This window comes from Pieris napi, chromosome 16 (assembly GCF_905475465.1).
Source record: "Pieris napi chromosome 16, ilPieNapi1.2, whole genome shotgun sequence".
Classification (NCBI taxonomy): Eukaryota; Metazoa; Arthropoda; class Insecta; order Lepidoptera; family Pieridae; genus Pieris; species Pieris napi.
This window is the reverse complement of record NC_062249.1, coordinates 6,639,933-6,657,400: the sequence shown is the minus strand read 5'-3', so window position 1 is coordinate 6,657,400 and position 17,468 is coordinate 6,639,933. Positions and strand designations below refer to the sequence as shown.

At 33.6% G+C, this 17,468-nt stretch overlaps 2 protein-coding genes across 8 annotated transcripts in view; one reads left to right on the top strand and one right to left on the bottom strand.

Annotated features, from left to right (window-relative positions):
- LOC125057461 (plastin-2-like) overlaps positions 1-7,071 on the top strand; it is a 42,603-nt gene extending 35,532 nt beyond the window's left edge. The window contains exons 10-16 of the mRNA XM_047661178.1: positions 98-311; positions 1,047-1,177; positions 1,691-1,838; positions 3,299-3,450; positions 3,697-3,798; positions 4,211-4,380; positions 6,578-7,071. Of these exons, the coding sequence (XP_047517134.1) occupies positions 98-311; positions 1,047-1,177; positions 1,691-1,838; positions 3,299-3,450; positions 3,697-3,798; positions 4,211-4,380; positions 6,578-6,734 (1,074 nt within the window). The 3' untranslated portion in view covers positions 6,735-7,071. The remainder of the gene's footprint in view (positions 1-97; positions 312-1,046; positions 1,178-1,690; positions 1,839-3,298; positions 3,451-3,696; positions 3,799-4,210; positions 4,381-6,577) is intronic.
- Positions 7,072-7,133: 62 nt separating this feature from the next.
- The window catches only part of LOC125057462 (transmembrane and coiled-coil domains protein 2-like), a 46,370-nt gene continuing 36,035 nt past the window's right edge, over positions 7,134-17,468 (bottom strand). The window contains exons 9-18 of one of the 7 annotated variants that reach the window (XM_047661179.1): positions 17,312-17,445; positions 16,454-16,468; positions 14,635-14,658; positions 13,794-13,941; positions 12,467-12,593; positions 12,156-12,266; positions 11,861-11,968; positions 11,177-11,373; positions 9,703-9,837; positions 7,134-8,517 (exon numbers count right to left, since the gene is read on the bottom strand). In XM_047661179.1, the coding sequence (XP_047517135.1) occupies positions 8,490-8,517; positions 9,703-9,837; positions 11,177-11,373; positions 11,861-11,968; positions 12,156-12,266; positions 12,467-12,593; positions 13,794-13,941; positions 14,635-14,658; positions 16,454-16,468; positions 17,312-17,445 (1,027 nt within the window). In that variant the 3' untranslated portion in view covers positions 7,134-8,489. The remainder of the gene's footprint in view (positions 8,518-9,702; positions 9,838-11,176; positions 11,374-11,860; positions 11,969-12,155; positions 12,267-12,466; positions 12,594-13,793; positions 13,942-14,634; positions 14,659-16,453; positions 16,469-17,311; positions 17,446-17,468) is intronic. The other 6 variants (XM_047661181.1, XM_047661182.1, XM_047661180.1 and 3 more) reach the window with 6 other exon arrangements.

Here is a 17,468-nt window from a genome sequence, read left to right as displayed (position 1 = left end):
AACAGAAGTTCTTTAATTGTGTTCCTTCCAGGAATATTTTTTTGTCTATAATTATTTGTCTTTTATTGAGTTTAATGCTCTTTAATTTGTTTAATAGGAAACAGACCTCCTCCGTCGTGCAGAAGTGATGTTACAGCAGGCAGCTAAGCTCCGTTGTCGTGCGTTCGTGGCCCCTGCGGACGTTGTCAACGGAGTCTACAAACTCAACTTGGCCTTTGTGGCCAATCTGTTTAACCAACATCCGGGATTGCAGAGGAACGAAACAGATGCTGATGCATATCACCAGTTAGATGAGACCAGAGAGGAGAAGAGTGAGTGACTGTACTTTTACGTTAAACATTGATACGTTTTAGACAGAATTTGTCTTTCACCTATTTTAAATTGATATAAAAAAGGGTGCGTGTACTTATGTACGCGCGTAAGAAGTTATACTTCTTTGGCATTATTAAAAATAGTTTTTGATTGCAAGCAAATAATTAATTACAATTAAATAATCAAAGACTGGAAAAGGAGTCATTATAGTCATTAAAGTTCAGTTTACATTTGAAAAATTAAATAAATATTTATTATTATTCTCTTACATCAAGTGTAACATAAATTCTATTATTATTCGAATGTTGTTTTTAAATTATGTCCAATGCCGTAGCATCTTCCGTGGGCAACTTCATTCTGTTAATTTTGTGCCACGGTGCGCGTGCATCGTAAAATTTCACTCTCATAAATTTTTCATAACGCGCCTAAAGAAGTATAACTTCAAAAAAATATGCATAACTCATGTTGCTAACGTGTTCATATAATAATAGTTAAATAAGGATAAATAAAATTTTGATTGTTTATTTTTGTAGATTCGCACTTATTGCATGTTCATTCTTTCATATGGTTTTCCTTACTATAGATGCCTGGAAGAGGTCGCTTGTATACGATTAGCGCCTTTCGATAATAATCGTATAATAAACTTCCTTCTATAGAAAACCATGTGACACTGCGTATTTGCATAGGATTTTAAATGGGAATTGGCTTTCATTTACTAAATGTTTGTATTTCAGCATACCGTAACTGGATGAACTCAATGGGCGTGGCACCGCACGTGAACTGGCTTTACTCAGATTTAACCGATGCGCTTGTCATCTTTCAGCTTTATGACATTATCAAACCTGGTATTGTCAACTGGAAGAAGGTAATTTTTTATTAGAATATTCCATATTTATTGATTTTGTTTGTTGTGTTTGTCTCTCGATACATTTTTATATAAATCAAAAGGTTCAGCGTTAGAAAACTACTCGGCATTAAAAAAATACTTAACATGACCGCGCGTAATTTTAGAAATTATCTATTTATAAAATAATTATTTTCTTAGGTGAAGAAAACTATTTCGAACACCTACTTCATACGCTTGAATCTATGCTGAAATAGAATCAGAGTGGCTGTTTTAGTTTTATTTACACGAATATTTTTTTTTACTCTTTTCTTAGTATCAATATAACTACTGTCGAGCTATAATGACGTAACGGTATTGTCGATAACGAATCCTACAACGGTTCTCTTTCCGCATAGAGTAACACCGATATTATCCAGGATAAAAATATTTTTACGACTGTAAAATAGTAAAGTTTTGTTACAATACAGACAGAATGTCTTTAGGAGATTCCATTACTTTGGTTAGTTTTTTAGGTACTAAAACTAATTTCAGGTTCACCGTCAATTCTCGAAGCTTCGTAAATTCATGGAGCGTCTAGAGAACTGCAACTACGCAGTTGAGTTGGGACGTCAACTTGGATTCTCACTTGTCGGTATCGCTGGGGCTGACATCAATGAAGGAAACGCAACACTCACGCTTGGTAAGTTTCTTCTCTATTGAGCTGATATTTTAACAAAACGAAACACTAGATAATTACCAAATAACGCAACTTGGGGGAGGGGGGAGTATTTTGCAACGTTACAGTGCGTTACATGGGCGGGAGGGGCTAGTCTTTTGAAATGTAATGTTACAGTGCGTTACATGGGCGGGAGGGGGGAGTCTTTTGAAACGTTACTGTGCGTTACATGGGCGGGAGGGGGGAGTCTTTTGAAATGTAATGTTACAGTGCGTTACATGGGCGGGAGGGGGGAGTCTTTTGAAACGTTACAGTGCGTTACATGGGCGGGAGGGGGGAGTCTTTTGAAACGTTACAGTGCGTTACATGGGCGGGAGGGGGGAGTCTTTTGAAATGTAATGTTACAGTGCGTTACATGGGCGGGAGGGGGGAGTCTTTTGAAACGTTACTGTGCGTTACATGGGCGGGAGGGGGGAGTCTTTTGAAATGTAATGTTACAGTGCGTTACATGGGCGGGAGGGGCTAGTCTTTTGAAATGTAATGTTACAGTACGTTACATGGGCGGGAGGGGGGAGTCTTTTGAAACGTTACTGTGCGTTACATGGGCGGGAGGGGGGAGTCTTTTGAAATGTAATGTTACAGTGCGTTACATGGGCGGGAGGGGGGAGTCTTTTGAAATGTAATGTTACAGTGCGTTACATGGGCGGGAGGGGGGAGTCTTTTGAAATGTTACTGTGCGTTACATTTATTTAAACAACGCGTATAGAAAAACGTTATCGTGCGTTACATGGGGGGAGGGAGGTTCTAAAATCTTTAAAAATTGCGTTACGTAATACTTGAACGCTCCCTAACAACACGTTTTCCGAAAACATCCTTTGTCTCTACTCCTTCTTTGAAGACACTCTTCCTAAAGCCTCAGCTAGCATCGGAGTACTGGGCGTTGACATATCGAATGACGTTCAGTTTTGCGGTCATTTAGCCTTTAAGAAGCTTGGTGGGCACAGCGAGACGTTACTTCACTCCGGGCTACCGCTTGCAACTATTTAAACCGCAAATTCGGCCCCACATGGAGTACTGTTCTCACCTCTGGGAACTCCCAATTACCAGCTCCTTCCAATTGACCGTATTCAACGAAGAGCTATTCGTATCGTCACCAGTCCCTTTCCGAGCGGCTTGATGCTTTGGCATTGAGTAGAGCAGTGGGGTATCTCTTCATCTTTTACCGCATTTACCATGGAGAATGTTCAGACGTCAAGACAGAATACGAAATACCATCAGTATCTTGACGTTCGGCGTTCATAATTAAACCGTTATTTAAAAAAGAAATATCATGATAAGGTGAAAGCAACTGTAACGTAAAACTTGCGGCGTAATTAAAGTTCTTTTCGATGTTCTTCTTGACCTTGAGTGGGACGATGACCCTAGGTGAATGACCGGGATAGTTAGTTACCGTGAAAGTGTAAAATGATGATTTATCTTTTTAGCTCTAATCTGGCAACTTATGCGTGCCTACACACTGTCCGTGTTAACGCGATTGGCGAACACTGGCAACCCCATAATTGAAAAGGAGATCGTGCAGTGGGTCAATAACAAACTACAAAGCGCTGGCAAGGCCTCGTCTATTAGGAGTTTCCAGGTATTTGGTTTATTATACATTCGAATTCAACAAAGTGTAGAACATTTTGAGATTTTGTAACAAAATATGACTCGTTATTCATACAAGAGTTCTTGTTTAGTTTATTTTTGCTCCCATTTTAAATCAATATGAAAACAGATTTTTATTTATCCTAAAAAACTTACAAAAATACAGTTTTAAACCATAATAATTGTGTTAAACAAGTTTTTCACATATTTTTTGTGTTATTAACACTATTTCTTTCAGGATGAAGTACTAGCAGACGGCAAAGTGGTGCTCGACCTCATAGATGCCATAAAGCCTGGATCAATCAACTACGATCTTGTATTGCCTGGGGCGGATAAAGAGGTAATTTTAATATATTTTCCTAATCTTCACTACTTTTTATTAAGCTTTTGTGAATTATAATGAACAAGTTATATATCTTTAATGATAAGCTTGTTAGTTTTGTTTAATTGTGCATATTTTGGGAAGTAAAATATGCAGAACATCCATCATCATTTCATCAGTGTGCAATCTAAATTAAAATAAATGTACTTTTCGTCTGAAACCGATTTCCAATTCTTGCTAATTTAAGTTTCAAGAGCAGTAAACTGCACATTAATAAGAAGAATATTTCGTAACCTTTATATTATAAAACAATGAAAACAGCATTTTTTTTAGATATTAAATAAATATCGCCCCTTGCCTAACTTATGTAACCTTTTTATATGTATGTTTATGGTAAAAAGTGTAAATAAATATCTTTGACATGTTTCAGGAATGTTTAGCGAACGCGAAATACGCGGTATCAATGGCAAGACGTTGCGGTGCGCGCGTATACGCATTACCCGAAGACATAACCGAACGCAAGCCCAAGATGATCATGACGGTCTTCGCGTGTCTCATGGCCCTCGACTATATCCCAACTATGGACGCGCCCGTCGCCCAGTGAGTATGACGATTTTGTGGGTTGACATTTCTTATATATTATCAACTGTGTCAACCCTTTAATCGGGTCTTTGGGAGCATAAAATGCTATATGTCATGCCATATTAGCGATATAAATGTAATCGCTTGTGTCACTATTGGGTTTGTTGGGAGCGTATATTAATATATGGTATTTTCGATAGCAAAAAACATACCATCTATTATTTATGCCCTCTTCAAGGTTTTTGTCATTATGAATCTGTTTCAAGATTTTTTATCGAAATCTTGAAGCAGCGTTCGAAGGGTTCATCTGCGCAAGATTTTTGTTTTATATCACAAATCAAGCGCAGTTATGTACAGAATCGCTTTGTCAAAAATAAGCCTAAATTGTAATATTTGATCACCTTAATAAAGTTATTTGTCATTTTAAAATATGGAGAAACATTTTCGCTTTTAGTGTTTTTAAATATCAAAACTTATTGGCAAATAACATTATTTTTTTGTATACAAATGTACGTTGTATACGTAAAAGGTGAAGGTCACTGTATAAAATGCACTTTTCAACTAAGAATCTTATTTCTCTTTCGGAATACCTTCAATTGCACCAGATAATGTGAAGCTAACTTTATCTTATTTTTTTCAATGTAAGCCTAATTGAATTTCTGTTTCCACACGAAGTATAATAAAAACATACATGAATACAGCACTTTAAAAGTCTATATAATCAAAAAAGCCATATTAAAGTTAATTTATACGGTGACCGTGTGTCTCTCGAGTATTGGCGGGTGAGCGCTAGTTTAGTATAATCGCCTATTTATAGTATAGAGCCTGGATTAGGCTCTTAGACCATAAGAATCAATTACCTATTACATCTTACGTTTTAGTACTTATTATTAGATTAAATGTTTTTTATACATTTTTACAACGAGAATTGAATAAGATTTTTCGAATTCATGACATTAGTATTCTTATTTTTGGGTCCAATTATGATTTTTTTTAATAGAGCAATACTCGCATCTTGAAATAAATGTACATTCCCTTGTTAATCGGCATTCCTTCTGCATTTCATGTAATTCTTAATTGTATATCCTTAAGTTACGTGAGAGTATTTTTTAGAGATTTTTTAATATTACATTCCTATGGGATACAACGATTTATTTTGATTAATTGTATAGTTTTTATTTTGTTAAACATTTTATTGAATATTTTTATCAAATAAGTTTTTTATTCAATTAATATGGTAATTTATATCGATGTATTCGTACATTACTTGTATTAAGCTACTCGCTAGCCATTATTAACATATAAATAAATTATTATGTAAGGCTATCAATAAAACATCGGAATTGATAAATGCTTTTATTTATTCACATCACAATTCTATCATTCTGGAATATTCTTTTTCTTTACTATCTATTACGTGCCATGGGGAAAACTTCCAAGAAGTTTTATAAAATTCTATATGTTTAGAGACAATGAACTGTTGAAGGAGTCTTCAAGTTTTCTTTACACGGTACATAAGGGTTGTCCTTTGATTTCCAATGAGGCTAAAATACAAGTGGGCGCTTAAAATGGCTGGGATCATGTGGTATTGAGTAAAGTTTATTCAATATAATTCATTGCTATGGGTTTTCATCTTCTATGTTGTGTCCAGGTGTAAATGTTGTGTGGCTTTGGGACAATCACATTGTTATAAATTTCAATTAATATTCATAGTCACGAGGCACCTTTTATATGTGTTTTAATTAATTTGGATTATCTTAATCAAAACATTGATTAAGATAATCCAAAGTTTTTAGAAGGCACTGAAATATGTGTCCATCTCTATGCGGAAACTGGATTACACAGTGATGCCAACTCCTACAAACGTTCGTTCTAACTTCAAAAACCCATTATTTATTGTACACTCGGTTTGAAGGTAATTTCAAATTCGCATCAAAAATATATTCTAGTAGTATTAACTTTCGATTTAAGAGTATTAAACTTTTTGATATTTCAGTTATAGCCACGATTGCAGTTTATATTTGGTTGGGTTCTACGCTTAATATAAATAGTACAGAATCGTGCGTTTGTTAAAAAAAATATTGCATAAAAGATCCCCTAAATAAATGTACCTCCCAAGACTTTTTAATTACCCCTAAATTTGGGGGGAAATCCCCCAAGTTGGCATCGCTGTGATTACAAGCTATTGACTTCCGTTCGTAAATTTTTTATTTAGGCCAGAGCCCGAAATGCCACTAGAACCCGTGTTACTGGATGGTGCTGCGGAAACGACAGAGGAACCTGAAGATATTTCGAGTCCACAGACTCCTGAGAAGCCAATGTTACCACCAAAACCAGAGAGCCTATCACGAACTGTGTCTACCACAGATTAACATAAAACTGTTTTTATGCCAAATGAGTTATAGTCTGTCTGTGGAAAGAGTACCATCGAGGCGGTTATGTGAAAATGTGATGTCAACATAACTAAAAAGGGATTTAGCACTGCTTAAACCTCAAATTTTACGATCGTTTTCTTTCCTTTCAGACTAATTCTAAAAACACGTAAGTACATATAGTGTGAATAATGAATATATTAAGGACATTTTAAATATGGGACTTGATGTAAATGTATATTTTGAGCTTAGTAGCCCACTTCAGAGAATTGATTTTTTTACTTTAGTAAATTTTTTATCTTGTCATTTATTTATTAAGAAATAAATAATATTTTTTACAAATTGTTTTAATGGACGAACAAATTGTTCACACAATTGTGGGAAATAAAACACATGAAATAAAATTGTGATGATTTAATTCCATCCATAGGCATAAACAAAAACTGGTCAATTGTACATTATTAATTGAGAGCTCAAATTATTAAAATTACATCCATACCCATTCTAGCAACAATAAATTACAACCCAGTTCCCATACGTTACAAGACATCCGTATCCGTAAAATATAGGAACCAGTATCGTATGCACCAAGTTACCAAACAAATGTAGAAATAAACGTATTAACGATATAAAAATAACCATCCGTGCACAAAATATGTACATAATTTACAAAATTATTCCCCCTTTTAAACGTTTGTTCTACGTCAATCGGTAATTTGGAATGTTTATTAATTATACGATAAATATACAATTTTGACCTAGTTCGTGAATTCATTTAAACTAATTATTGCTTAATACAATTTCAACTTTTCAAATAAAGTATCGACATATTCGTCAAAAAAAATTTAATTCAAATTTCAGGCTTAATACGGAGATTTCAATCATAGATGTACTCTATTTGTTGACTTTACACACAATTTATATGGAAAAAGTTCGGTGCGTAACAATGGCAAGGTTTTCATACAAAAATACTAATAGCAGTGCATAAAGAGATGAACAAATATTGCATCCCGCTCTCGTTCACTGTATTATAATCGTTCCCTCTCTATCATACCGACACATTAGTTTTATAAAGGCAAAGTATATTCTTAGAATTTCGAAATTGCATCAATCAAGTGCACACTCGCATTTAATCACCTCATCTATAATTGAAACCTCTGATTAAATATTCAAATATCCAATGGGTCTACCATATCAACATTAATATAAATTTATAATCGACCCCGCACTGAAATAACTTGGGGAACATTGGGGATATATACAGAATTTCAGCACGAGCCGACTTTAATTGTACTAATTTACGCAACATAATTCCAATAAATAATTTTCGTTCAATAAGTAAAGCTTTTGTAAGAAATCACAAGTAGCTAACATTTCAGATAATAACCCTTCAATGAATATTTAAGGAACAAATTTAATGAATGTGATAACTATTTGAGGCGTTATTATAACTGACAGTCACGGGTTTGATTATTGACGAAACAATATAAAAGAAAATCGTGTTCTCCATTAACGGGATTCCAAGATCTTAAACAAAAATGAAATTGCGTCTCAAATAGCGTTCACAAGAATCAAATTTGTCCACTCCACGTACAAAACTCCCTCAGAACTCCATCCACAAAATATCACATAGTCCCTAATGTTGGATTACAGTATTTCCATCAATATAAACAACGGTTTATTTGCAATTCAATCACAAATATAGCAAATCACCACGATGATCAGTCCAGACAGAATTGCAATATCGCCGAAAAATCAACCACACAACGACCGACATTCATACCTGAAGTAAAAAAAATAAAATAAAAAAAAATTGCAATTACGTCCGTTTACATATGATAGGCAATAACACGCTGGTATTTAAACATTCGAGCTACAATTTCCATAATTTTTATAAAAATATAAAATTATATCACGTATCAAAAGCTATTTTTGTAATGTGTCCACATGTATTAGCCATATATATATGTATGTTTGAATACCAGCTGTTCCATATAATGTATTGCCATATGGAGGCGTTATATGAGCGGAAAATAGTTACATATATGAGGTAAGGGTAATTGGTTAGTATAATAAAATTAAGTAACATATATAAGATATATGGCAGAATCACGCCTCCGATAGATATCGTCAATTGTTTTTGAATTTTCCATAGATCTAATAAGACTAGAATTCAATAAACGCATAGTTTAAGCCCATATACCACACGCACATAATGATTATGATATATAAAAAATATGTTTTGATAATGAATGAAAAATTAGTAGTTATATACAGTATGCTTTTATAATATCCAGGAACTTGCCAAAAGTAGAAAATATACCACACCATTATAAATAATACGTATACATACATAAACACTTAAATCTATGTATGGACTTAAACTTACTTTGATTTATAAAATTCATAGTTTTTGGAATTTTTGTTCCATTAATTCAAGATTGCTTTGTGCAAAATTACGATTTACGGAGCGTTCAAGTATTACGTAACGCAATTTTTGTAGATTATTAACTCGCCGTAATGTTTTTCAGTACCCAAGTACAGTACTATATCCAAGTCTAGTAAAACGTTTCGTGACCACCTAGTGACTCTTTAGTTACTATTATGTGGTGTAAGTAGAAAATAATATTAACAATAACGCGTAATTCAATCCCCACCCCGCATCGTAACGTTTTACAAAAGGACCCCCCTTCCCAAAATTCGTTACGTAATACTTGAACGCTCCCTTAACTAAAAACTTTATAAATCAAGTACTAGGCGTGTTCGTTAACTATTGAGGCTGGATTTTTGACTTGAAGACTAAAACGCGTATTTATTGTTTTAACTTGCACTCGCGAGATCTGTCAGAGACGTCAAAAACACACTAAACTCAGAAATCACTCACTAAAGATACTTAAAAAGTTCTTATACGAAAACAATAGTAACTGGTAAAATACGCGTTTAAATCCTTTATTCGTGTGTGCATTACCTGTCGTGATGTTTGTCAAGTAGATACTCTTTGAGCCGCCGCACGAGGTGTTCTGAAAGTTGCGTCACTTCCGGCCATTGCTTTAGGACCATAACGCCTACCATCACCACAAGACTCGTTGTAAGGACTCGGACCCTGTAAAGTAATAATATATAAGTCACTTATATATGGAAACTTTTAACTTAGCACAGGTTGCCTGAAAGAAATCGCCCATGGGCGAGAAAGCCGCCTGTTACATTCAGCTTTTGAATTTGCCGAATTTTATATTTAGTGTTTTCGTAATAATTGACCTGTTTTTGTAATAAATGCCACAAATCAGGCCAGAATGTTATGAAAATAATTTTATATACATATTTGAATTAATCAGTAAGCAAAAAATATCCGTATTTATTGATAAAGTTTCAGTTAAAAGGAACGCATATTACACAATATTAATGGTATTTTTATGTATATTTTTATATACACAAATAAATATTAAAATATTCACTAATTTCAATTTTAGATACTTTTTATCTCAATATCCATTGTTGAAGTGAAACTTCTTTATCGGGGTTGGAAAAAAATTTAGTGTAACATTTTTCGGTTACGCTTCACATGTTTCGGTTACGCGTCACATGTTTCGGTTACGCGTCACATTTGACCGTTACGCGCGTCTTTTTCTCGTCCCTACCACGGTTGATTCGAAGAGATTCTAAACCATTAATAACAAAAATTTATAATAACTATAACAATGATACTAAAAATTGTATTACAATTTATGAAATTCTGTAATAATCTTAGTGGTAATAAGGTAAAATGAAATAATTGTATTATTTGTATTCAAGTCTGTGATATTAAAAGCCTTTTGTTAAACTTTATCTAATTTAACTTTATTTAACCAATTTCTGTCAAGTTAGTTGCATATAGATAATTTTTCGAAAAATAAGGTCATAAAGAAGTTTCACTTCTAACGTGTGTACAACACGCACATTTTTTTTATTTTATATAAAATCGTATTTTAAATTATTTCGTCGGATTTTAGGCATTATATAGAAACAAAAATTATCTAAGTCATTATTAAACTACATTATTTTTATATCGCAAACTAATTAGAGAGCTTTACACTAGTAGTATTAAGTGACAATAATAAATTCCGCTTTATACACTTTAAAGCTGTATTAAAAGTTACTTAAACGTTTATTTATAGTATTTAGGGAGCGTTCAAGTATGACGTAACGCAATTTTTTAAGATTTTAGAAGCTCCCCCCCCCATGTAACGCACCATAACGTTATTCTGTTGCCAATTAATCCCCCAGGTTTTTTTATGAAAATAAAAATTAAACGTAACGCGTTGTTTAAATAACCCCCCTCCAGCCCATGTAACGCACTGTAACGTTACAAAAGACTACCCCCTCCCCCCAAATTGCGTTACGTAATACTTGAACGCTCCCTTATACATTTTAAGGATGCATTTAAAACAGAGCTAGAACTATACCTGGTCCTCAAGAAGGGCATAGCCACGCCCGCGACCGTAGCCACCAGCAACAGAGCCAGCTGCAACAGCGTGAGCGCCACGTTGAGCAGCTTCACCACCACCACCCGCGGGGGCAACGCCGCTCCCCCCGCCTCACCACCCCCGCTACCTACTCCTCCCGCGCCCCCACCCGCCATCCATTGCTCCAGCTTGCTGATCTGGAATAAAAATATCGTTTGCTAGTTTGTACCAAGTTCTCTAAAGTTTTTTTGATTTTTAGACCATTATTTCATATTGATAACGATATAAATATTTTTTACGTGTCTTGTATCTATTTTAGTTTAAATCTTTATCTATAAAACTTAACTTTTAAGATGACAATCGACTTTAAAAATACAAACTTGACATGTAATAAAAATCATGAATGTTCTATTGTAACTTCGTGAAAACATCGTGAGGAAACCGACTTGTCTTAGACCCAAAAAGTCGACGGCGTGTGTCAGGCACTGGAGGCTGATCAGTGATCACCTACTTACTTACCTGTTAGATTTAAAAATGATCATGAAACAGATTCAGAAATCTAAGACCAAGACCTAAAGAGGTTGTAGCGCCACAATTTTATTTTTATTTTGTATAACTTGATACGATTATCTCGGAATTCACGAAAAAAATTTAAATAGGAAAAACATTAAAAAAATAAATTACCTTAGTTTGACAGAGGTCTAATGCTTCGTGTATATCTCGTATCCGCTCTTCGCTCTGATACTGCACTTTTTCTTCTACATCCGTCAGTGCTTGCTTTAAATTTTCCACCTGAAAAAATTATATTTCTTGGTTAAGATAAAGCAACTAATTCAAAAAATGTCGAATATAGTCTGTACAAGTCACAAATTGATTACGTTAAGTATTTAAAATGGACCGAAACGAAAATGTAAAAAAGGTGAAAATTATGATTTTTATTCCAGGAAATTACTATTTAATCATATGACTATTTATTAACCTCATTTTGGTGCAATTCAGTTAAGTCGTTGATTTGTTCTTCAAGCCTCTCCGTCTTAAACCTTTCTTCTTGCAGCGCAGCAGAAAGAAACGATACTTCTTGCGTTAAGTTCTGAAAGCATATATTTACCTTATTAGAAATTTAAAAAAAAAATTGAAAATTTACGTTGTTATTTTTCCTTTTCTGGTTTGCTAGTCTGATAAAGTGTAATTTTTTTTTAAACGAGTTAAATTGGACAGGATTACTGACTTTACTTAAAGTTAAATCTTATATATTTAAGAAAAGTATGATAGAGCTAAAATGTAATATACCTTTAATGCATCTATTTTCTCAGCTAACCTCTGGTAGTCTTCCCTGCGCTCGCGCAGTTCATTGAGTATTGGCTTAAGGCTAAATGTTGCTTCCGACATGTTGTTTGCGCCCGCTTGCGCTGGATATCTGAAACACAATTAAGTACCTATGCACTAACAAGATCTGTCTTTATTTTTACATAATAATAAAAAATTGGCATACATATTTACTTACAATATAAATTTATTGCCGCTTTAATACTAAATTGTATGCAGAATAATACCAACTATATAGTTGGTTTTTCTACTGATGACAAAGTATGATTGTAAAGGTTAGGTTAAGGAGAACACTGTAGAACTTAATCAGTCAAGTTGTGAACTCAATCCAGCTTCATATAAAAATGACAAAACAAGATAAGCTTTATCTTAATCAAGTTAGATTAACAAAAAAATAATCTGTGTGGAGGTGAAGAGATACGATATGAAAATTCAAGTAAATAAATGTTAAGCCTTCTACTATAATTTCTTATCTTCTAAATATCAATCTTATAAATCTTATTCTAATATAACTCGACATTTATTGTACTACAGCAACTATGGTCGGCAAGATATGCTCTGTAAATTTGCGACAACCTTCATTAAATATTTATTTAAATGCTCGTGTATATCAAAGATTAAAAATATAAATAAGGGCCTCATAGCCAAGCGGTCTTATTAAGTGGCAGCTAGGTGAGGGGTACCGGGTTCGATTCCCGGTTCGAGGGCAAGTTTTAATTTAATTTGTTCTCGGCCTTGGGAGGGTTGTGCGGTACCGGGCGAGTGCTTAAACCGTACATAGAGGGCATGGTCGAATTTCTAAAGCAAGCAGTGAGTATGCTATCTAAGAAAGGAGACTGTGAAGGTTTAGAACGTAGCAATACATTCTAGGCCGAGGATGGCAAAAAATTACAAGTGCGAATTATAAAAATCTTATATTTGACGCTGGCTAATGCATAAACCGTGCCAGAGCCATTAAAAAAAAAACTTTAGAGGTGTCAAGGGACACCCGGATGGAACGAAATTCCTTTCGATTAATTTATATGTTAATTGGTATCATAACAGTATGATAGATTTTCTCGACACCAATCTAACGACGAAAAAAAAGCCAACATCACGAGGTGTTCCCATGCGGTCACCCATCCAAGTACTGACCTTGCCCGACGTTGCTTAACTTTGGTGATCGGACGAGAATCGGTGTATTACAATAGCAAATAGCAAAAAAGTGTCGTGACAACTTTTCGTAAGAATTTTTTCCGCCTTTCACAACGCGCGATAAGGAATTCGTTCCAAAAATATAAATTCTACTTACGGTGCTCCCTCACTAGTAACCGATGAACTAGGCGAGGCATCGGGTGAGTACTTGGGCGCTGGGGAGGTAGCGGCGCGGGGCAGAGTAGACCCGCGTGGTGCGTTCTCGCCCGCTTCGGATGTGCGTGACCCTTCCGATGACGCGTTCGCTGCGTTGTAGGCACACTCAATACGGGGTAGATAAATCTTACAGGGCTATCCCGTGGATTCATACAAATAGTAGTGTTAATAGTTAATATGTTTATTGGAGTTATAAATGTATCTTATAATTTACTTAAAGTTACCTAAAATGTATGTGTAATACCACTTGAATCGTTGACGGCTCAAAAGAATTTCTTATATATTTTTGGTAAATAAATACTTTTCGTGTATCACAGTAAAATGTTCGCCTGTATTACCACTAAGTAAATTTACGAATTACGCAATACAAATATTTAACAAGAAAAAGTATAACGTTAGCCTTATTATATTTTTGTTTTTGCAAACTACTTCACTGGTATTCAATATATAAATGTAATCAGTTAAAGCTATTAACAGTCCTATAGAGATTAAGAAAGAAGTTTAACGAGATTAACGGATCATAAGATTAAAATAAAAAAGATTAAACAGAACGGAAAGACTGTACTGTTAGGAAAAATTTTCATCTTTAAGTTTATTCATGATTCCTATAATTATAGAAAATACGACCGTGTTGAGAAAAATAAAAAATAAATATTTTTTTAATATTAAGAAGTCACTTTGATGTTGGTGTATTTGTTATTAAAGTATGTAATAAGCGTCAGCAACATATTCATTTTATAAAATTTCAGTGACACAAGAACAAAACACAAATATATATTTACCTCGTAATTCCGTGTGCTGGGGCGCTAGCGTGCAAGAATGACATAATATAAGCAACATGATTGAGATAAATACATGAACACAATGGGAAATTCTCGAAGCAAGAAATGACTCGAGTCGCAGTTAATTTTAAACATACTAAAAAAATTGTCAATTCGAACTTCGAATCACGTCTTGGTCGATTTTTCAAATTGACGTTCAAAATATGGAACTAGGCTAGTTCTAATCGGTGTGTCGAATTTCTGTAGGAATTTGCGTGATATGTAAAAGCTATTACATATATATAGTATTCAGATAAAGAAAATTAACTATGCTTCGAGCATTGCAAAGGCACAACAAGTATAGTTTCGACTTTTTAAGAACCAAAATGAATTGCAAGACAACACTGTTATAAGCGTTTGTAAGCAGAAGAAAAATTAGTTTGTTTTAAATAAACAATAATTAATGTGCGTTAACATGATAAGAAAAGCGTGAAGGACCCTCAACGGATATGGACACATATATAAGAAGAGATAAGCGTAATTGAAACAGCACTATACAATCTTTCAACAGATCCGATACCAGAATTATAAGAATCCCGAAACAACCCGTAAATGAAACACTTATATAATTTATAAAACCCACATTCACATTTCTTGCGGCATTTTTTGCACTTTAGAAACATACCACGGCTACAAAGTTTCACTATATACTGACGCTATAATATAAAGCGTTTAAATTATAATATATTTCATACTAAATTCTACACAAGTGACTCGTTCAGCGCAAATCGTTTGTGTCGATAAACTGCAGTTATCTGCTCTCCACGTTATCTAACCGATTTGACCTCGAATTACATCATGTTTTACCTGTTCATATATGCACATACAAAATATATATGGCGTGTGAATACATAGTAGAGCGCAAAGAATTTTGGTGATATCATTACGTACAATGCAAATACACACTACTTAGGGATGTGACATTCTATATATATAATCCATTGTTTTTTTAGCATTTATTAATCGATTTTTCTTGAAAAAAGCAATCGATTTTTAATTAATTAAACATAAACAATAGAAATTATAAACACAAATTAAAGTGTTAGAATATTTAAAATTGAAATTAACCTAATCTCGTTTTGATCGATTTTAGGTGAAATTTGAGTAGCACATTGCAGTACTTTTGTTTTCTTTTTTATTGTATGTAACCTTGTGCTGCTGAATAAATTTATTTTACTTTTAAATTATAGTGTTCAATCCAAACTTGAGTTTTTGTGAAAGCAACTAGTTTTAACACCCTTTCGAATCTCCCCAATAGTTAGAGGTCAGGGTTATGAAGAGCAGACATTATGTCGAGATGCAGATGAAAAATCGACTATGACTTATTTTCAATGATGAAAAGAATTGATTAGTCAATCTTCTATATCTACCTGTGAGTCTTCTGCCCATACACAATTATTGATTAAATGTTATGAAGCTTTTACGGGAAATGTAATGGGGTCGAAATATAGACACTGTATTTTGTAAGATTTTTTTTAAATTATTATTTTCAGGTTAAATATCACCTACACATGTTATATTTGAAATTTGAAGCAATACTGATTAATTTTTAGGATAAGGATATATATAATAAGAAAATCGCGGAGAAACTTTTTGTTATATTAGTAAAATGAAGAATTTAATAAGTGTGCAATGTGTACAGAAATGTAGTAAGGAAATTAATGTGGTTGCCATTTTAAAAAACCAATTAGATTAGTATTAAATGTGCAATTAGAAAATGTGTTTTAGTATTGTTTAATAAATAATTTCTAAACTATTCGTTTCACTACAAGATACTTACAGGGACCCGTGTTTTCTGTGAGACAAAATGGAATATTTAGGATTTATACATATGGGTCATTTTATTGTTAATATCCCGAATATATATAAGAATAACCAAATTACTATATAATATTTATAATTACTAGTGTACATAACACATAATACACACATAACAGTGTAGTACAACAAACAATATGTACTATATATTTTTTTTAGTTTGGGATTATTACTACTAGTGGCGCCATCTTCATGTGTAAATAAAAAACTCTTGTACCCGTTAAACAATTCACAAAAATATATACAAAGAAATTTTATATAGTTTGCATTAAGCAATAACCAGACTTATAACACGTGGACTGAAGATAGTGTTTGCTACTAGTCGTTACTTCGTTACTATGGTAACCGATCTTTTGCATTGACCTTAAACCACTTAAGACGTGTCTAACTAAAAATTCATTAAACAATTTATATAGTAATGTACGACACATTACTTGGTACATTAAGATAATATTACTCTAATAATAAGCATTTTGGGGTTTTCTTTTCCAAATTAATACACTGAATACTGCCAAAGGGAGTGTGTATTTTATTGTTGTTTTTTTACCCTGTTACAAACAATCATGGATTTTTTTAGATAATTTTAAGAAAAAATAATGCTGTTATATAATTGATGTGTATGTGTTCAATCTGTACTGTCTGTATTTTTGGGCATGTTTTAGAATTTATAAATAAAGAAAAATAAAAAGTAGATTTGTCTTCGATAAAAAAATTACCAGCTTCAATACATTATATAAATGTCTTCATTGTTATAAATTTAATTAACGTTCGTCAAATATATTGTTGAGAATTTTTTTTTTTAATAATAAGTTCTACAGACCGGCCAGATGCGCGATGTTATCAGCGGATCCGAAGCGGTTGGAGCGTGAGAAAAGGTGGGCGAATTCCCTTGGCGCCGCCATCACGCTTCCGCCCAAACCAGTGATTCCGTCGCGTATATTACCGCCCACATTTCTATAGAAATAAATTTTATATAT